Genomic DNA, 26,831 nt, shown 5'->3' with positions numbered 1-26,831 from the left:
CATTTTCCTTCTTAGCCTTGCCCTTACCTTATGATTGCCTGAACATCCATCTAAACTCATGTTTCAACCTGAGGATTGTGGGAAAAAAAAGTGACATGCATTAAAAACATTCAAAGTTTTTGACCTTCCTAGTTATCAGATTTTAAAACATTTTGGAATTCAATTCAACATATAATTATTCTCATGAATGTAGTAAACCAAGAAACTTCATTAACTTGACAATAGGGTGGAATACCTACAACAATTTAATAGAATTCACTTTATTTCATAAAGTATAACACTTACATGGCAGTACTAAGCATCAAAGTGAGGCAGGAAATGGTATAATTTCTTCATCTAAGGCACACAAGAGTATGAAAACATGTATATTGTAGTTTCAAAAGCAGGTTTATTTACACATTTTATGCAAATCCATTTCACTCCCCCACTCCTACAAAGATACCACGCAAACATTACAGTGAGGCAATATTAGACATAAAATAAAAAATATAATTTGGAAATAAAGTCCTTCACAGGTAATGTCATTAAATAACTCCATATAATTCCTAAATGCACACTAGAGCACTTTCAAATTTCTAGGCTGTACATCAAACTAGTGAAGAATATTGAGCAAAATACTGTGCCACTAAGGAATATGGTAATTTTCCTGCAATTATCACCCAGTTTCAAAAGTTTTAACACAGCATTATTTATCAATGCTTATCAACAGGTTTCATTGTATCATTTAAAATGAATAATGTAAGCTTTGTCATTTGTGCTGACCACTCTCAAATCACATTTAAAGTGCAAGGGAGACTGCTATCTTAGATTATTTAAATAAAAGAAAAAAGTTATACTTATTCATAATATGCACTATAGATCCCCATAACTTCTCGACAACTGCGGACCTTTCTTGAATGTTTTTCGTTGCTTTTTCTTTTCTTTGGAATCCCCATCCTTTTTTCGAGACCATTCACCACTAACACGAGAGTTTTCTTTTGAGTATGGGTTAACATAGTGGGGGTCCTTTTCCGTGACGCCCATTTCTTGTGATACCTATCCAAACAAAAATGGAAATTTTTATAAAACATTAATTTATAATAAGAAACCTATAAATAGTCTTGTTTATGGACCACACTTGTGAGATTTTCATTGTTATAATGTAATTCAATGCAGTTCTAACAAACAGAAGAGCAGTATTAGTAATGAACATGTGTCAGCTGTATTCTTGGGTGCATAGCAAGGTATAAGGAAAAGGTATTGATCCTTTTGTGAAATCTTTGCTACAGGTCAGTGGGCTGAGAGGAACGTAGATTTGCGGTTAAGAAAATTTATTTAGTTTAAAAAAATTTTTTTCAATGTAAAACCATTATTCCAGCAGTACAGCTTCAAATATATTTTAAGGTTCAAGGTTCAAATTACAGTAAAACTCACAAGGCTGAACAAATCCTGAAGAGATGTTACTGACTAAATAAAGTACAGAAATTAACTCTGTAGTTGACAACTAAAGGTTAAAACGAGAATTTCAGCAAGTAAAAATAGAATTTTTATGCTTTTAATATTCCCCCCACAAATAAATTCATCATCAAAGTCTAATCCTGTTTTTTGAGAACATCTTGCATAACTTCTTGAGATACTACCGCTAAAGAGTTGTGGAGTCATTTGACAGGCCAGAAAGTACTACATTGGATCCTTCTCTCTGGTTACCATTCATTTTCCCTTTCTCTACATATACAATGAATAGTCTAGTTTATTCTTTATATATACTCCTCTGTCCTCATACATCTGACAACACTGAGATTACCAAACAAATTTTCATTTCTCAAGGGGTTAACAATTACACTGTAATTATTCAGTGGCTACTTTCCTCTTGGTAAGGGTAGAAGAGACTCTTTAACTATGGTAAGCAGCTCTTCAAGAAGGACACTCCAAAATGGTTCTCTAGTCTTGGGTAGTGCCATAGCCTCTGTATCATGGTCTTCCACTGTCTTGGATTAGAGTTCTCTTGCTTGAGGGTACACTCGGGCACACTATTCTATCTTATGTCTCTTCCTCTTGTTTTATTAAAGTTTTTTTTTAGTTTATATAGGAAATATTTATTTTAATGTTATTACTGTTCTTAAAATATTGTATTTTCCTTGTTTCCTTTCCTCACTGAGCTATTTTCCCTGTTGAAGCCCCTGGACTTATAGCACCCTGCTTTTCCAATTAGGGTTGTAGCTTAGCAAGTAATAATAATAATAACAGCACAAAAACTACTAGAGGTAAGTATTTAGTTCTCGGTTCTCCACCGACATATACTGTACACAAAATTAAAACTGAGAATGCTGGACATAGATTACATCATATTAGGATCAAGTGACTAAAATGCAATGGCATAAAATAAAACTCAGGATTTAAAGAATTAAGGGGCAAGAATAAGTTTTTCAGGCCAAAAATTGAAAAATTTTGGTGTAAGAGTTAAACAGAGAAAAATTCTCCAATGCATTGGCAACATTGTTCAGAAGTATTATGGCGAAATCTTACCTCTAAGTATTTTATTTCATTATTTTATAATAGCTTTTATGTCACCTGCGTGCACCACGTGTTCGTAGTGCATAGTAAACAATGCGTAGTATATGTCAAAATAGTTATGTTTTGTGTTTTATTATTTATAATAAAAATAGGTAAACTGAAAACTATACATGTATTTCGTAAGTCTCACAGGAAAAGACTGGCTGCTAGACAGGCTACAGGTGCACATATAGCCTGCACTGCAACAAATAAAAAAAAATAAAATAAAGCCACAGCTCAAAGAAAATCTCATCAAAGACCTACACAAGTGGATAGAGAATAACTCCCTCGGCCAAATGGTACAAATGGGCCACGGACCTAGTGCTTTCCCCATTGACAGACACACCAAGAGAGCAGGCTGTATGCATCCACAGACTCAAGCTGGGATACAAAGCAAATTGGGAGATGTTAGAAAACAATGAAAGACCCTGTGAACATTGTGACGTCACACCACAACAGGGCCTCCTGCACTACCTACTAGAATGTAGAGAGACAGCACAGTTGAGGGGCAACCTTCAAGCGGACATAAACTCGCAACACGCCAGGAAGACTGCAGCCACACTGGTAAAAGGCCTTACAACCCTTTCTGACTACCACTATCCGTGACATGATGGCCCCCCTTCCACTACCACCATCATCCTTCCTCTGTTTGCATCTGTCTCTACAACTAAAAACCTTTCAAATTTCCTTTCGTTTTAACAACCAACCTTCTGTATTTTACAGGTTACCTACGGGCTGAACAAGGGAAAGGCCCGTGCCAATAGGAACTCTTAGCTACAATACAACGAACAAACGAACGAATGGCTGCTAGATCTGGCAACCGCGTTCTCCAATGTCTGCGTGACTCCCTTGGAAGGAATATTGACTAAATTTTTATCTCTGAATGTACCTTTGTTTTTCTGTTTATTTTGCCCTTATTTCTTGTAGATATTTACAATCATGCTTAAACCAAAGAAAAGGCTTATGCAACTCCAGAGAAGGGCAAAAGACATGAGAGAAGAGCACCTAGCACAAATAAAAAAAGAAAAGATCAAGAAAGTTCTGAGAACTTCAGCTGCTACTGCCTCTAAACCCACAACAGTGCCCTCAACCTCTAACACGAGTTCTATGAAACAGAAATCGTTGTTATGAAGTGGAAAAGAAGAAAGAGGAAAGAGAAAGTGGAAAAACAGATATTAATTTTTTGTGTGCGGAATATGAAATGTCTGACATTATTTCAGACTTATTGTGTCCTGAATTTGCAGAACAAAATATGAATGTAAAGTATGTAAATCATCAAATAGATATATAATATAAAGGTTTATGTAATTATTGTGGTTTTGTGAGCTATGATAACTCGGAAAAACAAAGAACGTCACACAAGCAAACAATCAGAATTGTTTTCCTAAAACTCTGATGTTGATTTACAGTATTGTATATGATGTTAGGAAAGGGGTTTTCAGGTGTTAAATATCTGCTGTTTGTTTAGGCCTGATGCTGTCTCCGCTTGAGATTTTGAGGGCTTCCACACAGACAAAACTGAAGATGATTCCGGAAATGTTGATGATCCTGAACCTGTTGCTCAATCTGAAGTTGCCGAGATTGCTACATTCAGGAAGTCCATGGGTCTGGAAGTTGATGAGGCCGACATTGATGAGCTTATCGAGGAGCACCAAGAGGAACTTATAACGGATGAGCTGAAGGAGTTGGAGGCCATGCGAGTGAACATTGTTCAGGAAGAGTATAGCAGGGGGGGATGCCCCACTGACAATGGCTGAAATTAAGGAGGGTCTAGATGGCTACTTTGAAATGGTAGCTATTGTACAAAAAGACACACCCAGAAAAAATTCTCACAGGTCGTGCGCTTGAGTACTGTAATGAAGTTTGCTAGAGTCATTTTAGGAAAATTTTAAGAAGGCAGAAACAAGCTTCTTTGGACAATTATTTTAGAAAGAGGCCTTTGGTAGAAGCAGACCAAGTGCCAGCTAAGAGACAAAAGAAAAGTGGCAGTGATGAAGAAAATACGTAGTGTAATTAAATTTAGAAAATACAAAACGTAAAGTAAAAAAAAAAAAATTGAAAATGGAAAAAAAGAGAAATTTCATTTTGTTTATCATAAAGTTAAGTGTTAATACAGTAATTCCTACCATTTGTAGATGCGTTTCCTAAAATGAAGTGTTAATGTTTTCTGTCATTTATAAATCTGTTTTGTAAAGTTAAGTATTTACGTTTTCCGCCATTTTTATCCTCCTCTACCGCAGAATTAATAGAGACAGGGTTAGACCGCTTCCGACCAAAATAAGACAATTTCGCACATGCCATCACGTGGCTACACTGACCGAGGCTCAGGAAAGGATCAGTCAGTGTTTGACCATACCAGAGTGAAGAACAAGGAAACTGTCTCAAACCGACAACAGATTAAGGCTCTCTTCACCTGGTCAGTCTAGATAAGGGGTACTTGTTCCGTTTATGGATGCAGATCAAGTCGAAGACGAAAGGAAAATTCAATCGTGAAATTTCATCGTTTTCCTAAAGATCTGGAGGTGCAACAGAAGTGGCTGCAGTTTTACAATGTTACTCCAGTTAATATTAAAAATGCAAGAGTTTGTAGCCTGCATTTTGAATCTACTGCTTATAAAAGAAATTTGAAGCAGGGCCTCCTTCAGCTTCCAACTCCAGGAAATGCAATTTTAATGCAAGATGGTGCTGTCCCTTGAATCTAACAAAGCTGAATTTTCATTAAATTGCATCAGTTACCAGAATCTCTATAAATCATCGCAACCACTATTATTATTATTATTATTATTATTATTATTATTATCATTATTATTATAATTATTTAATAATTATTATTATGATTATTATTATTATTGCGGTGTATACGAATCCTAAACAAAAACATCTCTTGTGGGAGACATCAGAAGAGAAAGAATAGAAAACTAATAAAATAATAAAAATTTAAAAAGTTGTAGTTTGTTTCTTCTTTGTAAGTGTACCTACTTATAAATCATGAAATTTACCAGAATTTTATTATCCTTTTCTATGATAAATTATTTGGGTTGTGATTTTTAAGGCTCATAAAACTACGGAAGAAATAAAAACAAAACCATGAGATTTTTATCTATTTTTATGTGGGAGATTACCAGTTCCTGGAGATTAACAGGGACCTCTCTCACTCAAAGTTGTGAAAGAGAGAAGGCGTGTGGGCAAACAATTCCCATAGTGACCCTTAGTTTCTTTGTTTTCTTAGTTTACTCTTAATCCTGCTACCAATGACGTTACAAATATGCGCAGTAAGGACCGGGTGGTCTAATCCTGTCTCTATTAATCCTGCTCTACCGGCCCGCACTTCGCTCTCGGACATCGCCTCACTCCAAAGGTAAGTTTCCACATTTTTGTTACTGTATTTTTACTGTTTGCTCTAATTAAACGCTTTTTTTACAGATCATCAATGTTAATTTATTATTAAATGATCAAAATACAGTACTTTTCATATATTTAATACTGTTTAGTGGTGAATATCCTTTTTATTATCATTTAATGTGGTGTTTTTCTAGGGTCTGGAACAAATTAGGCTATTTGCATGTAAAGGGCGACTCGCAACACGAAAAAATCGCTTTACGAAAGCCCTTACGGAACCAATTAATTTTGTGTTGTGAGACATTACTGTATAAGCCCTAGAGCCTTCAATGCTCTACACTTCAGCACTCAACTTCCATTGTTGCAGAGGCCTGTGAGGATCACCTCTCAATCACAGGTGGCATCACCGACACTGGCAATGGGTACATGTGCATTGGAACTATGTAGCCTTAGCTACTCACTCCCTCCACTGAGAGCCTACCTGCAAGACATAAAGTCTTCATTAGGTTACTCATTAGTGGTCTGCAAGCTAGGAATTCCAGCACATTTTGGTGTGAGGTGATCATCTCACACTCCACAATCCTGAAAACTCCCTGATGTAGATCAGAGGTCCTTCCTACTCCTGAACATGTACTCAGAAGCTTCAGCTACAGCTAGCTAAACATTCTCCCGGCAATACATGGGCTTCCAAAATAAACACTGGAGATGGCTTAGCCTTCTCCTCAACGTAAATGTTTGCCTAAAGAAGGCCACGATCTACACTCTGTAAAAATGGGCTAATTGTAAACAATTCTACCTAAGTGACTGGGTCTATTGCCAGTTTATATAAATTGAAGCAGTGTCAAATATACTATACATTAGAAATCCTGCTTTGTTCCAATATTATACAAGAAGCCGATATCAATATTCAAATAATCTACAGTATCTATCTACCGAGGGCAATTCCCCCAATTTTGGGGGGTAAAAAAAAAAAAGAGAGAGAGAGAGAGAGAGAGAGAGAGAGAGAGAGAGAGAGAGAGAGAGAGAGAGAGAGAGAGAGAGAGAGAGAGAGAGAGAGAGAGAGAGAGAGAGAGAGAGAGAGAGAATCAGCTGTTGAAAATAATCGAATGCACAGTTTTTGTGCGTTTATTTAAAAGAAACAATTATCATCGAGATATTTAAGTTTTCAATTTATAAAATAAGCTTTATTTCCGTTAAGTATAGATAACATACTTCGCAAGAAACAACACATAAGAAGTTATGTCATGCTTCAAGATTAGCGGCGTAGGCTACGGGTTGTTTAGAACACTTACAGTAAGCACAGTTGAGCTGTACTGTAGTAATATTACTGTACATGTATTACAATAATATACACTATATTATCAGTGAGTATTAGGTTACAGTACTGTATTACTAGATAGGAACAACTTTTGCTATACAGAACAGTAAGGGGATGATGACGACTAGGTAGAGCTTTACTTTAGCACAATATTGTACTGTAACCTTACTATGTCCAGTACGTAGCGTACATGTGTGCAAATGTATTGTACACTGTACATATGATTATAAACTGTTGTAGAAACCAAATTAAAACAATATTAGGCAATGTTTACTATGTTAATCATCAGCTCTGGGACCTGCTCCTGGTTAGGGGCAGTGACATTTTAGGTTAAGAGTTAGCCCACCCTAGTGCAGTATTTATTCCCAAAAATTTGTCTGTGTCTGTAACCTAAAAAAACTCTGAAGAGTACAGCACTAGTCTTCACTTGCTCTTCTTCATGCGCTGTAGCAACATGAACAAGGGTGAACGAGTAGGTGCAGAGGTTGCTACAGGTAAAGGCACTAGAGACTCTGCTGGTGCATTACCTTCAGTCTCAGGGAAGAGGACCAGAATTAACCTACCTCAGAGGAAGCAGATGTGCGCTTCCTCTGTGCCCCCAATTGCATCTTCTCTAACAGCCATTCCTTTGAAGCGGAACATGAAATCCCTAGGGAAGGGCAGAGTTGACGAACGTCATCCACTGACAAAGACTCCCCTTCAGCGGAGGGTGGCACTGCTTCGCTAGGGGAAGTGGCGGCGACCTCTAAGCCCAAGGGTTGTCTCGGGGTGAAGTGGCCATCGCTCTTACCCGACCGTCCTCCGGAGTAGAATGAGCGAGCAGAATCAATATGGAGGGAGTCGCGGTTTCTTCGCCTTCGAGAAAGACCCCGAAGGAGAAGAATCCCTTTTAGACTCACCTACTGGGAAAATGTCCACTCCCAACACTCATTACAAGGTGAGTCCTGCAGACAACAGTGTCCTCTGTAAGCAGGACAAAGGGAATGGGGATTGGAGTCACGGGGGAACATGAAGGTCCACAATGACGCCCTTCACAGCTAGGACAAACCCGCATGACGACATCTGCAAAAAACCAAACAAACCTGAAAAGCAAAAGTAAAATAGTCAAAAGCCAGTTTTTTTAATGGAGACAGAGACTGTGTCTGCACTCCACCGAGCCAAAAGTGAAGGTGACGATAAAGCACAGGTGTGTGTGTGAGTGGGGTTCCCGATACTACCCCCCTAGTCTGTGCCCCTGCTAACTAGCGGTGGGTAGTTATACCTTGATAAAAGTCTTATGGCTAGTTTCCAGCTTCGCCAAAAGCATATTCCCTATAAACAGCAAAAGAGCTGGTCCATAGTGTTGGAACAAACTTAATATATATATATCATATATGGTATGCTAACATCTGTATCATTGTAATTGTATTGTATACAATAATAAAAGTTATAAATGCAATACAGTAACTACAATATTACTACTTACCAGGTAAATAAAGTGACTAGTAGTCTTATCCAAAAACTTAGATTGTGAGGCAAAAAATATTCCCCAAGTGAAAAGCAACTGCCAAGGCTTGTTATTCTTCAAAATACTATGGGTAATATCTGGCAGATGTAACAGCACTTCCCCCATGAATGCAGTATTCTCCAGTGTTTGGGCAAGAGCTATTGAAGCAAAATATAAAGTTAGTGACATTTATAAATAAATAAATATGTAAATAAATAAATAAATAAATAAATATATATATATATATATATATATATATATATATATATATATATATATATATATATATATATATATATATATATATACATACACATATATATATATATATATATATATATATATATATATATATATATATATATATATGTTTATAACATATATATATATATATATATATATATATATATATATATATATATATATATATATATATTATAAACATATATATATATATATATATATATATATATATATATATATATATATATATATATATATATATATATATATATATATATAAATATTTATTTACATCTTGAAATATTACTGTCATTATATTTGTTACTTTTGTTTTGGACTAACTTGCATTTCCCAGGTATGATGAAACTCATCTTAAGTATTAGAAAACAAGCTTTTTATTAGGGTAAAAAGATGTACTGATGCATTTTTTTTTTCATTTTACAAAAATCATGAAATCTTTATCACATTTTCATCATCAATATCATTGTAATATTGGAGCACATAATGCTTTCCTATCTCATCACTTATTAATAGTATTTTTTTTTCTTCAAATATGAAATATCAAAAATTTTTAATTAAGAGTCAGGCTTCAGTGCAAGCTGGAAAGGCCACTGAATCATTAACCCGGTAGTTAGCTACAAACAGGTGGTGCGGGGTAGGCCACACCCACCTACTAGTGAGTGAGACTAGCACTTTCGACCTTGTGCTCTAGACTGAAAGGGATGGTTGAGGCGGGAGGTATAACCGATACAATTCAGATTCATATATCTAGGAAAAATACAAATTACTTGTTTCAAATCTGGCTGGTTGAACTTCACAGGAAATGTGGTAGCTGATGTTGTAGCGTCCCTGACTGGTGAACCTCAGACTGGGGTTCGAGTCCCGCTCAACCTTGTTAGTTCCTTTAGTCCCTGCAACCTCACCATACTTGTGAGTTAAAGATGAGGAGTTTGGGGGAACCTAGAGGTCTATCTACTGAGTCATAAGCAGCCATTGCCTGGCCCTCCCTGGTCCTAGCTTGGTTGGAGAGGGGGCTTGGGGGCTGATCATATGTGTATATGGTCAGTCTCCAGGGCACTGTCCTACTCGATAGCCCATGTCACTGTCCCTTGCCCCTGCCATTCATGAGCAACCTTTAAACCTTTAAAGAGTCAATTTATCTAGTCATGTACAGGAGCAAGGGAGATGATTCCAGTAACCTCTTAACAGCTTAAGCATTGGGATAATAGAGGTATTAACGCAGGCCTATGCCAGGACACTATCTGGTACTTGGTCAACTGAGGATGCTATCTCTCCCTCATGGGGGAAATGCTGTCAGAATGCAAACTTGCTTATGACACCCAATAAGTTTGGCATACACTTGTCCATCCTCCCTGAGGGAGAACTGTTACACAATTCCTGTCGGTGAACAGAGGTTGCTCAGTTATGAAGCTTACCTGCACCTTTCATCCAGTCATAATTATAACGGCTAACATTACTGTGATTGAAAGGTTGATTATCAGTTATCTGACATCTAAGGTCATTGATGCCGATGTTATTTGTTATAAATAAATAAATAAATAAATGGTAAATCAGTTTAAAACAATAAAATCAAGAACATCCTTATAACAGTTAAATAGTTTTCAGACCTAATTCTGGAATAATTTTAAAAATACTACTAGTATGGTACGGCACATCATGTCCGAGAATCTTGGCAAGGATGAACCTGCCATCCTTACCTCGAGCCTCAAAGAGATGTCCATTTCTTTCGGTACTATAAGTGGGGCATTCGATCAACAAATGTCTCACTGTCAAGGGTACCAAACAGTCGTCGCAATATGGTTGGTGTTGGCCATTTAGCAGAAACTTGTGAGTCAACCGAGTGTGACCAATGCGGAGAGGACAAAGAGACGTCTCCCATTTGCAAGGCATCATGTTATATCTCCAAGGAGATAAGACATTTCTTATTTCTCATATTTAATTGCCATCTAGACTATACCAGTGCTGTTGCTAATTATTATAAAACAATTTCTTGATGGTAGGTAGGAAATTATTACAGGGAATGGGATACCTTCTTGGTAGCAGCTCAGATGCAGCATTCTTCGCCAGTAAATCTGCCTTCTCGTTCCAAGACACACCTACGTGTGCTGGAACCCAACAAAATCGAACCATTATACCTTTCAGTCCAATAATAAAAAGCCACTCTAAAATCTTTAAAACTAAAGGGTTACCAGAATTGAAAACTTCTAAAGCTTGAAGGACACTCATTGCATCACTAAAGATGGTAAAATAACCCCCCTCTTCCAACGCTATTTTCTCAATAGCGCTTAGTACGCCATACAGTTCCGCAGTAAATATGGAAGCTGTTAGAGGAAGTGATCCTCTACAAATAAAACTATTACTATGCACTCCAAATCCAACGCCAGTATCAGATTTGGAGCCATCAGTATATATAAAAGTTGATTCCCTGTTCTGCAACATGTTCCATAAAAAGAGACCTAGCTTCTAATTCAGCCATATTCTTTTTAACACCAATAAAATATTTACAAAAAGATATCTCAGGTAATTTCCACGGAGGGGTTGATTTTATCTTAGATGGAAGCACCATACTTCTAATCATATCAAGACTGTTCAATAATTGTTTCACCCGAAAACCATAAGGTTGAGGAGATTTAGGGTGCAACTCAAAGTATCTTGAGTGGCTTACAAGGAGTGCAGTCTGAAATGCTAAAGAATTACGGAGTCTTTGCAACCTAAACCAATACCGAACAACAGAAGACTTTCGGTAAAGGTCTAAAGGTAACTCTCCAATGTCAACAAGGAGGCTTGAGATAGGTGAAGTTTTCCAGGCTTCTAAGGACAATCTGATACCATTATGGTGTATAGAATCTAAAATCTTTAGTCGACTTGAGGTGGCTGAGGAGTATATTTCACATCCATAAATAATTTTTGAAAAAATTAAGGCCTTGTATAATTTTAAAATAGTTTTGCGGTCTGCTCCCCACGATGTATGGGACAAAACTTGAATATTTAGAACGTCAAGACACTTTACTTTTAAAGCTTTCAAGTGAGGAACCCATGTAAGCCTACAATCAAATATCATCCTAAAAATCTAGCTTCGCTTACACACAGGATCGATTGACCTTTAATGTATATATCAGGGTCTGGATGTACTCCACAAATACGACAGAAGTGGACCACAGTAGTTTTGCTTGTTGAAAACTTATATCCATTCATATCAGTCCAATGAATAATTTTCTCAATTGAGAGTTGTAGTTTCCTCTCAATCATCGACATTCTAGATCCAGCAAATGATATGGTGAGATCATCTACAAATAGTGTTGAGAGAATATCTTGAGGAATGACAGAGGATAGCCCATTAATTGCTAGTGCAAAGAGAGTTACACTTAGCACACTACCCTGTGGAACTCCTTCTTCCTGACATTTTCTCTCCGACAGTTTCCCCCACTCTCACTTGAAAAAATTCATGTAAAATGAATGATTGAATAAACGATGGTAGCTCTCATCGTAATCCCAAATTATGAATGGTTTTCAGAATACCACATCTCCATGCAGTATCATAGGCTTTTTCAAGGTGAAAAATGTTATTTTTATTAGTAAAATAAATTTTTGAATATACTTACCCGATAATCATGTAGCTGTCAACTCCGTTGCCCGACAGAATTCTATGGAGGGATACGCCAGCTATCACAATACTAGAAGGGGGTGTACTTACCAGCGCCACCTGTGGCCAGGTACTCAAGTACTTCTTGTTGACACCTCCTCAATTATTCCTCGGTCCACTGGTTCTCTATGGGGAGGAAGGGAGGGTCGATTAAATCATGATTATCGGGTAAGTATATTCAAAAATTTATTTTACTAATAAAAATAACATTTTTCAATATTAAACTTACCCGATAATCATGTAGCTGATTCACACCCAGGGGGGGTGGGTGAAAACCAGTGTACAAGATTAAAGGATAGCTAAGTATCCCATATTTCATATAACAGTTATCTCAAATAACAATGAAATAATAAGTACCTGGTAAGGAAGTCGAATTGAACCGTTACTCTGCCTCTTTTTTAAGTTCGTCTTCCTTACTGAGAGCAGCATTCCTCTTGGAGGCTGAATCAACCCAAAGGTGCCAAAGTATATGGGGTTGCAACCCCTACTAAAGGACCTCTACAAAACCTCTAACCCAGGCGCTTCTCAAGAATGAATAGACCACCCGCCAAATCAAAAGGATGCGGAAGGCTTCTTAGCCTACCGTAACAACCATAAAAACAACAATAAAAGCATTCAAGAGAAAGGTTAAAAAAGGTTATGGGATTAAGGGAATGTAGTGGCTGAGCCCTCACCTACTACTGCACTCGCTGCTACGAATGGTCCCAGGGTGTAGCAGTTCTCGTAAAGAGACTGGACATCTTTAAGATAAAATGATGCAAACACTGACTTGCTCCTCCAATAGGTTGCATCCATTATGCTCTGCAGAGAACGGTTTTTATTAAAGGCCATCGAAGTAGCTACGGCTCTTACTTCGTGGGTCCTTACCTTCAGCAATGCAAGGTCTTCCTCCTTTAAGTGAGAGTGGGCTTCTCTAATCAGAAGCCTTATATAATATGAAACCCCATTCTTGGACATGGGCCTCGAAGGTTTCTTGATGGCACACCATAAGGCTTCTGACTGTCCTCGAAGAGGTTTAGACCTCTTAAGATAAAATTTGAGAGCTCTGACAGGGCAAAGAACTCTCTCTAGTTCGTTACCTACCATGTTGGAGAGGCTAGGTATTTCAAACGATCTAGGCCAAGGACGTGAAGGAAGTTCGTTCTTTGCTAGGAATCCGAGCTGAAAAGAACATGTTGCAGATTCGGTCGTGAAACCAATGTTCTTGCTGAAGGCATGAACCTCACTGACTCTCTTAGCTGTTGCAAGGCAGACGAGAAAAAGAGTCTTGAGGGTAAGGTCCTTGAAGGAAGCTGACTGGAGAGGTTCGAACCTAGGTGACATAAGGAACCTTAAGACTACGTCTAGGTTCCAGCCTGGAGTGGATAGACGACGCTCTTTAGACGTCTCAAAAGACTTAAGAATGTCTTGAAGGTCCTTGTTGGAAGAAAGGTCCAAACCTCTGTGGCGGAGAACTGAAGCCAACATACTCCTATACCCTTTAATCGTAGGGGCTGAAAGGGATCTCTCATTCCTAAGATGTAGAAGGAAGTCAGCTATTTGGGTCACAGAGGTATTGGTAGAGGATATAGAATTGGCTCTACACCAGCTTCGGAAGACCTCCCACTTAGACTGGTAGACTCTACGAGTGGAAACCCTTCTCGCTCTGGCAATCGCACTGGCTGCCTCCTTCGAAAAGCCTCTAGCTCTAGCGAATCTTTCGACAGTCTGAAGGCAGTCAGCCGAAGAGCGTGGAGGTTTGGGTGCAACCTGTCTACGTGAGGTTGACGTAGAAGGTCCACTCTTAGAGGTAGAGTCCTGGGGATGTCGACTAGCCATTGAAGTACCTCTGTGAACCATTCTCTTGCAGGCCAAAGGGGAGCAACCAGCGTCAGCCGTGTCCCTTCGTGCGAGATGAATTTCTGCAGAACTTTGTTTATTATCTTGAACGGTGGGAATGCGTACAGGTCGAGATGGGACCAGTTCAGTAGAAAAGCATCCACATGAACTGCTGCAGGGTCTGGAACAGGGGAACAGTACAGCGGAAGTCTCTTGGTTATGGAGGTGGCAAACAGATCTATGGTAGGTTGACCCCACAAGGTCCAAAGTCTGTTGCACACACTCTTGTGGAGGGTCCATTCCGTGGGAATGACCTGATTCCTTCTGCTTAGGCGATCTGCTGAGACGTTCATATCGCCCTGAATGAACCTCGTGACCAGAGTGAGGTTTAGACCTCTTGACCAAATGAGGAGGTCCCTTGCGATCTCGTATAGGCTCCTCGAATGGGTCCCTCCTTGCTTGGAGATGTAAGCCAAGGCTGTGGTATTGTCTGAGTTCACCTCCACCACTTTGCCTAGCAGGAGGGACTTGAAGTTCAACAGGGCTAAATGAACTGCTAGTAGCTCCTTGCAGTTGATGTGGAGTAATCCCTGTTCTTCGTTCCACGTTCCCGAGCATTCCCGTCCGTTCAAGGTCGCACCCCAGCCCGAGTCCGATGCATCTGAGAAGAGATGAAGATTGGGGGTCTGAATAGCCAACGATAGACCCTCCCTGAGAAGGAGGTTGTGCTTCCACCACAGGAGAGTGGTCTTCATCTCTTGGGTGATTGGGATAGAGACTGCTTCGAGACTCGAACCCTTGTCCCAATGAGCTGCAAGATGGAATTGAAGAGGGCGGAGGTGGAGTCTCCCTAGCTCGACGAACAGGGCCAGTGATGAAAGGGTCCCTGTGAGACTCATCCACTGTCTCACCGAGCAACTGCTCCTCTTCAGCATGCTCATGATGCACTCTAGGGCTTGGCTTATCCTGGGGGCCGATGGAAAAGCCCGAAAATCCTGACTCCGAATCTCCATTCCCAGGTACACAATGGATTGGGAGGGAATGAGTTGAGACTTTTCTATGTTGACTAATAGACCCAGTTCTCTGATTAAGTCTAAAGTCCAATTGAGATTCTCCAGACAGCGACGACTCGTGGAGGCTCTCAACAGCCAGTCGTCTAAGTAGAGGGAGGCTCTGATGTCCGATAAGTGTAGGAATTTTGCTATATTCCTCATCAGATGAGTAAAGACCATAGGAGCTGTGCTTAGGCCAAAACACAGGGCTTGGAATTGGTAGACAACCTTTCCGAAAACGAATCTCAGGAAAGGTTGGGAGTCTGGATGAATAGGAACGTGAAAGTAGGCATCTTTCAAGTCCAACGAGACCATCCAGTCCTCCTGCCTGACCGCTGCTAAGACCGACTTCGTCGTCTCCATCGTGAACGTCTGCTTGGTGACATACGCGTTGAGCGCGCTGACGTCCAGCACCGGTCTCCAACCTCCTGTCTTCTTGGCCACAAGAAAGAGACGGTTGTAGAAGCCCGGGGATTGATGGTCCCGGACTATAACCACTGCCTTCTTCTGCACAAGTAGCGACACCTCCTGGTGCAATGCTAGCCTCTTGTCCTCTTCTTTGTAGTTGGGAGAGAGGTTGATGGGCGATGTGGTCAGAGGTGGTTTGAGGCAGAATGGAATCCTGTAACCGTTCCTCAGCCAACTGACAGACTGGGCGTCTGCACCTCTCTTCTCCCAGGCTCGCCAGAAGATCTTGAGTCTGGCTCCTACTGCTGTCTGGAGATGCGGAGAGTCAGTTTTTCCCTTTAGATGTCCTGGAGCCTTTCCTGGACTTGCTCCTGTAAGAGTCTGGACGGGAGCTTCCTCGGCTGGGGGCTCTACCACGAAAGGGCGGTATGAACCTCGTAGCAGGGGTATCAGCCACTGGGGAGCGATAAGTCTTGGGGACTGAGGTAGCAACCTTAGACTTACGAGCCGATGAGGCTACAAGATCGTGTGTGTCCTTTTGTATCAGGGCAGCAGACAAGTCCTTAACCAGCTCTTCGGGGAAGAGGAACTTCGAGAGCGGAGCAAAAAGGAGTTGTGACCTTTGGCAAGGTGTAATGCTGGAGGAAAGGAAGGTACACAGCTGTTCCCTTTTCTTCAAAACCCCTGATACAAACATCGACGCAAGCTCACCAGATCCATCCCTAATGGCCTTATCCATGCAGGACATTAATAGCATGGCAGAATCCTTGTCCGCAGGAGAGGTCTTCTTGCTGAGGGCCCCCAGGCACCAGTCAAGAAAGTTGAACATCTCAAATGCTCTAAACAGTCCTTTCAGTAAGTGATCAAGGTCTGAGAAGGTCCAGCAAACCTTAGAGCGCCTCATTGCAGTTCTCCGAGGCGAGTCTACCAGACTTGAGAAGTCAGCCTGGGCAGAGGCAGGTACTCCCAAGCCTGGTGCTTCTCCTGTGGCATACCAAACGCTCGCTTTTGAAGTGAGCTTAGTCGGCGGGAACATGAAAGAAGTTTTGCCAAGGTGTTGCTTAGTCTGCAGCCACTCCCCTAAGATCCTTAATGCTCTCTTAGAGGACCTTGCTAGGACTAGCTTAGTATAGGAGGACTTAGCTTGTTGTATGCCCAGCGAAAACTCAGATGGCGGAGAGCGGGGAATAGCAGAGACAAAGTGGTCTGGGTAAACCTCCCTAAGCAGAGCCAAGACCTTACGAAAGTCAATAGACTGTGGAGAAAGCTTGGATTCATCCACGTCTGACGAGGGATCCAGGTGTGCCTCCTCATCATCAGACGCCTCATCACCAGAGTGTAGCGAAGATATCGGACAAGAATGCTGAACAGCAGAGTCAGAACGAGTAGGAACAATAATAGTGGTTTCCTCTTCAAGTAACTGTTGAGGGAGAACCTGAGGCTCAGACTGCAAAGGCTGAATAACAGACGAAGCAGAAGGAAGGCGCATGGGTGGAGGAGGCTGACTCCTAGCATGAGTGGTTGAACCCAAGGGTTGCGCTTGCTGAGCGGTTGGTGGAAGCGGAGTAGCAAGTTCCTGTTCCTGTGGTGTGAGCGGAGCGTGATGAGGTTGAGGCTGCGCAGAACAAGGTAAATGTCTTGCAAGCTGAGGCTCCTGAGGCGCAAGGCCAAGGTGTAGTGGAGCTTGCCTTGTGGATGGTTGAGCTCGCTGCAGCGAGAGCTGAGGAGACTGACTCATGGACGGGAGAGGTTGTTGTACCTCAGCCGAGAGTTGCACCACTGGTGGAGCAGCAAGGGGAGGCGGAGGAAGGGAGGTATAATCCTCCTGATCCCAAAGCAAAGGTTGCCTTAAAGAAGGCGGAGGCTGAACACCACTGGGAACAGCAAACTCAGACCGTGGCTCAACATCGTACGCCTGGCAGGTGGTACTGCGATCAGGCGGAGCAAGCGCAGGCGGAGCGAGCGCAGGCGGAGCGAGCGCAGGCGGAGCGAGCGCAGGCGGAGCGAGCGCAGGCGGAGGGAGTGTAGGCGGAGGCGGAGGCGCAACACTCTCAGCCCGACACTCACGCATCAAGTCCGAAAGCTGTGCTTGCATGGACTGTAGTAGAGTCCACTTAGGGTCGGCAGAAACTACAGTAGGCTGAGGTAAAGCCTTAACAGTCGAGCTCTGTTGTGGCAGAACCTTACTCCTCTTGGGCGGAGTGCAGTCGACAGATGACTGCGGCGAGTCAGAGCTGAGCCAATGACTGCAACCTGGCTGAGCACTCGCGGACTGGACTCTGCGTTTAAGTGGTCTCGAGACCTGAGACCAACGTTTCTTCCCTGACAGATGATCAGCGGACGAGAAAAAGACGGGCTCAATCGTCTGCGGGTGGGAGTGACGGTCTTTGGAAGACACGCCCGCAACCACCGAGGATACTTCTGTGCGCCTAACAAGGCCTGCCGAACCCTTATGCCCTTCGACATTGCTTCTCCCCTGGGCTTGGGAGCTTGCAAGAGGTCCCGGACTGGGAGGACGACTGGCTCGCACAGAAGTATCCTCACGCACCACACTGGCACTGACACTAGCACTTGGCACTGCACTGACACTAGCACTCGTCACAGCACTGGCACTAATTCCACCCACTGCACTCTTGACCTTAAGTTCCTTGACTTCGGCCATCAGAGACTTATGGTCACTAACCACTGACTCTACTTTATCGCCTAAGGCCTGAATAGCACGCAAAACAACAGACATATCAGGCGGAGGGCAAACAGTAGGTTCGGGGGTAGCCACTACAGGGGTAGGAAAAGGTAGGGGATCATGTGGTGAGGAAAACAGTGAAGAGTGAGAAGAACTCCTCCTAACTCTACCTCTCTCTAACTTAGATGAATATTTTAAAAGACGGACAAATTCCAGTTCCGAAAGTCCGGCGCATTCCTCACATCGATTTTCTAACTGACAGGGCCTGTCCCTACAGTCAGAACAAGCGGTGTGAGGATCTACCGAGGCCTTCGGAATACGCCTATTGCAAGACCTACATCGTCTATGGGAGGGGGCTTGCGAAATGTCAGACATCTTGAATCCAAAGAGTTAGCCAAAGGGGTTTCCAAAATCAAGCAAAAGATCGTTAACCGTTAATCAGGATTATATAAAAGCTATCTAGCTAATATAAGAAGGTTTCCAGTAAAGCGACAGCCGAAATCTGAGAGAATACTTCACCAATTAGCCGTGAACAAACTCGAAGATCATAAGCGTATCCCAGAACGTCTTGCCGGAAGCACGACAGAGGAATAATTGAGGAGGTGTCAACAAGAAGTACTATAGTACCTGGCCACAGGTGGCGCTAGTAAGTACACCCCCTTCTAGTATTGTGATAGCTGGCGTATCCCTCCATAGAATTCTGTCGGGCAACGGAGTTGACAGCTACATGATTATCGGGTAAGTTTAATATTGAAAAAAAGACTGTTACATGGTGCTGTTTGGAAGCAAAGGCTTCACAAGTACCACACCAGTCTTGCATTGATCATCTTCTCCATGATCTTACATAAACAAGATGTAAATGCAATTGGTTGATGGTTTGCTGCTAAAAACTTATCTTTAACAGGTTTTAAAAAGGCTAAATTAATGACTAGTTCTCAAACACTTGGAAAACTATGATCATGCCATATCCTTTTAATAATGCTCAAAATAAATAACTTGGTATTAACAGGTAAATGTTTAATCATTGCATATGGCATTCCATCAGGACCAGGGGCTGTATTGTCGCAATTAGCAAGTGCAGAATCAAATTCCCCTTCAGTAAAAGGATTACTGTAGGATTCTTTCTTTTCTGTTGAAAAATTTAGCATTACGTTCTTCACTGCTTCTATACTGGTAACCAGGAGCTACTTTACACTTGCTTGATACATTGGAGATATGATCAGCCAATGCATTGCTGACCTCAGTTGCTCCAGCCACATATTGACCATTCACCCTCAACACTGGTGGTGGGTTCGGAGTGAATTTGCCTGATATCTTTTATACTTTCCTCCAGACAGAAGATGGTGGTGTTCTACTGTTAATGGAGGAAACAAAAGAAACCCAAGACTGGCGCCTAGCTTCTTTCATGGCACGACGGAACTGTGCTCTACACTTCTTGTATATAATTAAATTCTCCTCAGAACGGCATCTACGCAATCGAGTTAAACACTTTCTTGTTGCTCTGTGTATGGCAGTTAGTTCTGCAGACCACCAGGGGACTGGTCTTCGTTTGAATAACCCCGTTGTTTTGGGAAATGAATTGACTCCTGCTGTATGGAGAGTTACATTCAGCAAGTCTATGGCATCATCAATATTCTCAAACTGGTCTGCATTCCCTCCAATTTTGCTCAGCTCATGAAATCTATGCCAGTCCGCCTTCTCAAGATGCCATTGTGGCAATCTCTGTAAAGGTGGACCATTGTTGGTGTTTATAATGATTGGTGCATGATCACTGGTATGCCAATCATCCAATGTCCTCCAATCGAAATCGAGAAGGCAATTAGAGCTTGCGATTGATAGGTCAATGCAAGACAAGATACCTGTCTGAACGTGAAAGTGTGTGGGCTCTCCAGTGTTAAGTATTCCCACATCTTCACTTTCCACAATTGATGATATAATTTTCCCCTTAATGTTTGCTAAAACATTGCCCCATAATGGATGTCTACTATTAAAATCCCTCAACAAGAGAAAAGGTTGAGGGAGTTGAATCACCACCTGCTAAATCATTATACGAAATGATGTCATTAGGAGGCCAATGAAGAGAGCAAATCGTGTATTTTCTCCCTACATCTATTTGTACAACCACTGCCTGCAGAGGGATAAAAATGGGTAAAGATATTTGGGGAATATCTCGGCAAGCATTTTTAAGACTTCCACCATGGCTCCCGGTTTGATGATCATATGGTGTCCTATAGCTAACATACTCTCGAGGACATTGAGTATTAGCATCAAGCTTGCTCTCCTGTAGACATACAACTATAAGTTCTTCATATTTGGCCCTAAACCCTGACAATTCCATTGCAAAATGGAGGAGAAAATTATGGATTATTTCTGGAGGACATCTTGGATGAGGTTTCCCCATCAGCAGTCTTTGATTTAACATTATTTCCTGTTGGCTTCTTTAGAGAGGGTCTTGATAAATTCAGTTTCACATTTTCCTTTTCAATCTTCTTTTTACCTAAATCTTGAGGGGGATGGTGAACCTCAACTTGAATTTTTGACTGATTCAAGTTTGTTGAAGGTTCATCATCTTTTTCAGATAAAATATTGTACCTATTTTCAATAGGTAACTTTGCATTTCTCGTTGGAGGGGAGAGAGATAGTGGCCTCTCTCTTTTTCAATTGAAAGATGGAGAACCCTTAAACTTATGCATCTCCATTATGGTAGGTGCATCCAATAGCTAATTTTAGCTATGGTAAGCAGCTCTTCTAGAAGGACACTCCAAAATCAAACCATTGTTCTCTAGTCTTGGGTAGTGCTATAGCCTCTGTACCATGGTCTTCCATTGTCTTGGGATAGAGTTCTCTTGCTTGAGGGTACACTCAGGCACACTACTCTATCTGATTTCCCTTCCTCTTGTTTTGTTAAAGTTTTTATAGTTTATATGGGAAATATTTATTTTAATGTTATTACTCTTCTTAAAATATTTTAATTTTCCTTGTTTCCTTTCCTCACTAGGCTATTTTTCCTGTTGGGGCTCCTGGGTTTATAGCATTCTGCTTTTCCAACCAGGGTTGTAGCTTAGCAAATAATAATAATAATAATAATAATAATAATAATAAAAATAGCAGGGGATTTCTCCCCAAAATCTGGCAATGATGTTACCCGAGATGAAAGCCTTGGGCTTTTCATCTGAGGTGTGACAGATTTAAAGGAAAGAAGGGGTGACTTTTTGACGAGTGGCACCGAATTTAAAGTAAGAGGCATGTTAACAGCCTTGGGAGGTAATTTAGCAATATAATGACTTACATTACCAGGTGTAGGTGGTGTAATTTTTTCTATATGTCCTGCATCCTTAGATTGTAAGGCCTTGGCATAACTTCTAGTTTTTCTTAGAAGTTGCCTAGCATATCCTACACTGATATGCTCAGCATCTGAAGTCTGAACAGCAGTTTCTTCTATTTCATACTGAGGGCATTTTTTTATTTATAGCTTTATGATTTTGGCTACAATTAGGGCACTTTGAAATAGAAGTGCAGATTCCATGCTCAGGATCCGAACAATTTTCGCAGATCTTTTCATTTTTGCATATTCTTGATGAATGTCCAAATTTATAGCAATTATAACACTGTAATGGTTTCTGTTTGTAGAAACGAACTGGAATCCTCTCATTTTTTATGTATACATGAGAGGGTACATCATGGTCTTGAAATGTCAAAATAATCAAAGTGGTTCTTGGAATCTTATGAACCTTCCATATTTCTCTAGGTCACAAATGTAATATTTCTTCTTTGTTAAATTCATAAAGATCTCTATTAAAAATAACCCCTCTACCATAACTGAAATACAAACGCGGCTTGATGTCTACCATTAAATTTTCTTCTATCTTAATATTATTTAGCATAATAGGCTGTATTCTACATTTGGCATGAATTAAAATGGACTTCTTGCCAAATCTAGAAATGTCTCCATGCTCTATAGTGCCTACTTTCTGTTGTATTAGTTTTCTAAATTTAAAATAGTTGTATTCTTCTCTCTTTGAGGTTGCTATAATCCACATTGGTCGTTTAGGCTTTCTTTCACATATTAATTTTCGTTTCGGGTCCATAGACTCATTTTGATGCCAGTTACTAAGGCGATATATGTCCAGGTTTCTAAGAGCAGTATTGCATTGTGCTCCAATAATCTTGCTATTATCCATTTAATGCTTGATACCTCACGGCCAGCTTTAAAAGCCTCCTCATGATTATCAATGCTTCCCATTTTTTATCTTCCCTAAAATTCATACTTATTTCAGTAATCATACCATAAGCTTTAAAAGTCATCCACAATGCTTCATAATGACAACTTATTGGCAAATCACAAATATGATGACTTTTAATTTCTGAACATTGGAGTAGTCCTTTTTCATTCCTAAGTCAGCAACAGAATTTTCCCTAACAGAATTACAAGGGGTCGTCAACAGTGCCGAGAGGGAGTCAGCATATCCAGGGGAGGGGGTTTCGTTACCAGCAGGATCCATATCGGAAGGCCGTGTCTAGTTTGATTTTGTTTTTGTTGTTGGTTGGTTTACCTGCTTGAGAATATTAAGAAAGTATCATACGTTGGAAAGGAAATTTGCATTCTCCACTATCCGCACAATAAGAGTACATGTACTTCCCAGAAGGTCCACTCCATACCCTACCCGAAGGATAGCACCAAAACAGATATAGAGGCACAGGTGTAAGCTGAACCCGCCCATTAGGACTGAGACCAAGAAAATATGGAATCATCCTCCCCATATCTGTAATGATGGGCTTCTGGTATCAATCGTAGCTGCGGTCACCACCTGAGTTAGGCTAGCCTAACCCGTTCTGTATAGGTTAGTAATGTAAATCCCATTGTTTAACCTCTTGTATTGTTTCCTATTAATTCAGTTGGGGATATATATCCCCTAAAATTTATTGGTATAATTCAATACGTTTCTCTTTTAGAGAAAAGAGGATAAACCCTTTCGCCCCCCTGAGCACCGCCATCCCATGCGGCAACCCTATCTTTCGTCATAGTTTTACCGTCGATCTTCTTTGCCGCCGAGTATCCCGGCTTCAAAGTATGACGGTAACTCAGGGTGTATTGTCTTAAGCCGACAATGTCGCCGACAGGGCAATCGTGATTCCTCTGCCGCCCACGACGTTGTCGGCATGGGAAGCTATGCTTCCTTCATTTACAACCGAGAGTAAGTGGCATACCTGCTGCCGCCTTTCTCCCTTGCAGACTATAAGACATGTCTTATAGCCGACAATGTCACCGACAGGGGATTCTTATTCCTCTGCCGACCACGATGGCGTCGGCACAGGAAGCCATGCTTCCTGGGTTTACAGCCGAAAGTAGACGACATGCCTGCTGCCACCTTTCTCCCTTGCAAACTATAAGACCCTTTTCCCTCCCCCCTCTGTCCTTTAGTGTCGGCCTAGCCGTCACAACATTCTTTTGGCCAGTATTCTACAATCATCCCGGCTTGCCGGATTGCCTAAGTTGCCGGCCGGGACCCTACCAGCGGCGGTTAGGTTGCCGCCTCGGCCAACTCCATCTTATGTCCTTCCTTCACCGGAAGCGAATGACCCGGGGGGAAAGATTGAGCCGGCCCTGACGGCTGCTGGTGGGAAACCCATTATACTGTTGAGAATTCTTCAGTCCTCTCTAAGACTGCCATCCACAAACCTCACAACCGGCAGTACAGCCGGCGGCAAAAGTTGTGGCTGGATGGAAGCTAGAATCAGATGTATTCCTCCCCTTCCATTAGACCTCTCATTCTGGGAAGGAGACAGTAGGCAGCAGTAGCCCTCCTACACTTCCAATTATTGTGCTAAACCATAATACAGCAATAGGAAATCCTCCTTTCCATTCTTTCTCTCTCTCTCTCTCAGTTGGTGCCGCCAGGCACTAGCCTAACCCCGGTAGTATACCGGTAAAACTACAGTACACAACAATACAATAGCCAGTATAACTACAGTATATAACAATACAGTACTGTAGTAGAAAACTACAGTATACAACAATACAGTAGTACAAGTATTTCTAACATATTCTGTGTATCCTTTCACAGTCTATTGTTGGGACCGTATAATATGTTGAGATGAAGTATTCCCTCAACACCCTGATGAATCCTTTGATTATTGGGACACTTATAAATCACCGTTCAGTATTAATATTCAACAGGTGGAGGAGTTAGTGTAAACATTCACTGACTCCGGCTCTACGTACGGGAGTTATTCCACTCTGTATTTTCCCTTATAAGGAAATTAAATGTTAATATTGACGGAGGTCACAGCAATTGCCTGGGAGAGGAAACACAGATATGTGTCTTTCCTATTTCTTTTCTAGTTTACTATCCTAAGCTATTAAATATAATAGTAAGTATTACTCCTTGATAAGTATGCATTTATATCAATGATATAAATAACTCAATACTCATTTCACCTTTTCTTTCCTTACAGGAGGAGCCAATGGTGAAGTGTGCAGTCGTGTTCTGCAACCACAAGAGTAAGAACTTTTGTGGGCATACAACGTATAGGTCTCATGCCCCCTACTGCATCGTATCTGGATCCCTGAGGTACTGGAACCCTAAGGGTTGCTCCATCTGCTCGGCCCTGATGACCGAAGGCTTTGGAGAAGAGATCCCTGACACTACGGAGTCAAGGAATACAGCAAGAGAAACTCTTTGGAGGTGGGTAAGAGGGTTCCAGAAGAACTCTCTGGGATTACCTACCTAATGAATCTTTAAGGTGCCTTCTGTTCCCTAAGGCTCAATCCAGTGTGGTTGTGCCCGAGGTACAGGTCAAGCCTCCCTTCATCCAACTGACAGCGGACGCAGACATTAACATGGCACTGGAAGGCATGGACATCCACCAAGAACGGATGTCGGAGGTGTCTACCGACACCGAAAAGGACCTTCTATAAGAAGACCTTGAAGATGTGGTTCAACCACCTACGGAGGAAGATGGATCCGTTTCAACAGTAACTGAGGACCCTCACTTCACCGTGACGGCATATCAACCTGCGCCGTCAACCTCTTCAGCCCCAACTCCCCAACCAGATGTGCAGGTCAGCAGGAGCGAAGCGCTCCCAGAGTCGATTCAGCAGATGGTGGCAGTGTTCCGGAAGGAACAGCAGGAGATAAAGCAAGATCTCAAAGAGACGAAGTGAAAGGTAAGGGAAGGGAAACGCTCTGGCGCTTCCAGAGGCTTTGCTAAGCCCCTTAGAGTATCTGACCTACCTCACTGCTCCGAAACCAACCACTGGAGGTATACGGAGCACATGCCCATGATGAATGGGAAGCTCTATATCTCTGAGAAGTTGGGAGCCAAACCCCTTGAAGATCGCCAATTCTGGCCCAGCTTTTCAGCATGTCCAGAATGTTACGTAAGACTGCGGAATGAACCAGCATCCCGTGAAGAGACAGTACCGAAGGAAGTCATTGTCTTCGAGCATGACAAAGCACAGGCTATCCTATCCAAGACCCTAAAAGGAGTTGGATATACCAACTATAAAGTATCAGCATTGAGCATGAGGCATCCAACCTTCATTGCTCCTTCCTCCAAAGCTTTCCCCTTTTCAGTGAAAGCCCTAGACTGTGTCATGAGAGCAGTCGATGAGTGCAAACCGTGCCCAGTCCTAAAGGAATGTAAACCATTATCTCTAGCCATGCCTACCTGCGAGAAGTGGAATGAAGTTCATCTAACCTTCTCCGTCTCTAAGTTGGATCCAGAGATAGCAGGTCAGCAGTTCAATGAGAACCTTCCAAAGCTGCCGGGGCATCTTTTGAGAAGGGAACAGGAGACAAAAGAGAGACTAGCCACTTCTTTGTCTCATCAGAATGGATTTGTATGCCTTCGTCAGGTCCAGGAGGGCCTGTAGAGAGCATGTGTTTGCCGCTGCAACGGTCAAACACAAACCCAGGAAGCTGATCACTTCATGCATCTGGGGCAAAGACCTCTTTGCACAAGATGTGGTTCAGGAGGTTATTGCCAAAGCCGCTACGGAGAATAGGAACCTTCTCCAAAAATGGGACATGTCTTCCAAGAGGAAATCATCCTCAGACGGTGGTCCCCAACCTAAGAACAGGAAGACAAAGAAACCACGTAGACCTGCACAACTTCCGACCGTGACCATGGCCACAGTGCCTCAAATGGTAACTCGGCCGCAAACCACCTTCCAGATGGTCCCTCAGCAGCTAGTAGCTCAATCACCTGTGTTCAACCCAGGTTTTGAGAGGCACACAACTACCTTTCGACCTTACAAAGGTAGAGGCTCAAAGAGAGGCTCCTCA

General features: G+C 41.7%; 1 protein-coding gene across 1 annotated transcript in view; it reads right to left on the bottom strand.

Annotated features, from left to right (window-relative positions):
* Window positions 1-244: 244 nt before the first annotated feature.
* Window positions 245-26,831, bottom strand: part of LOC137623252 (coiled-coil domain-containing protein 134-like) — a 62,549-nt gene continuing 35,962 nt past the window's right edge. The window contains exons 4-5 of the mRNA XM_068354000.1: window positions 8,655-8,833; window positions 245-1,035 (exon numbers count right to left, since the gene is read on the bottom strand). Coding sequence (XP_068210101.1) covers window positions 853-1,035; window positions 8,655-8,833 — 362 coding nt within the window. The 3' untranslated portion in view covers window positions 245-852. The remainder of the gene's footprint in view (window positions 1,036-8,654; window positions 8,834-26,831) is intronic.

The sequence above is a fragment of the Palaemon carinicauda genome, chromosome 30 (assembly GCF_036898095.1).
Source record: "Palaemon carinicauda isolate YSFRI2023 chromosome 30, ASM3689809v2, whole genome shotgun sequence".
In the NCBI taxonomy this organism is placed as follows: Eukaryota; Metazoa; Arthropoda; class Malacostraca; order Decapoda; family Palaemonidae; genus Palaemon; species Palaemon carinicauda.
Note: the sequence above shows the minus strand (reverse complement) of the source record. Positions and strands in the feature narration are given on the sequence as shown.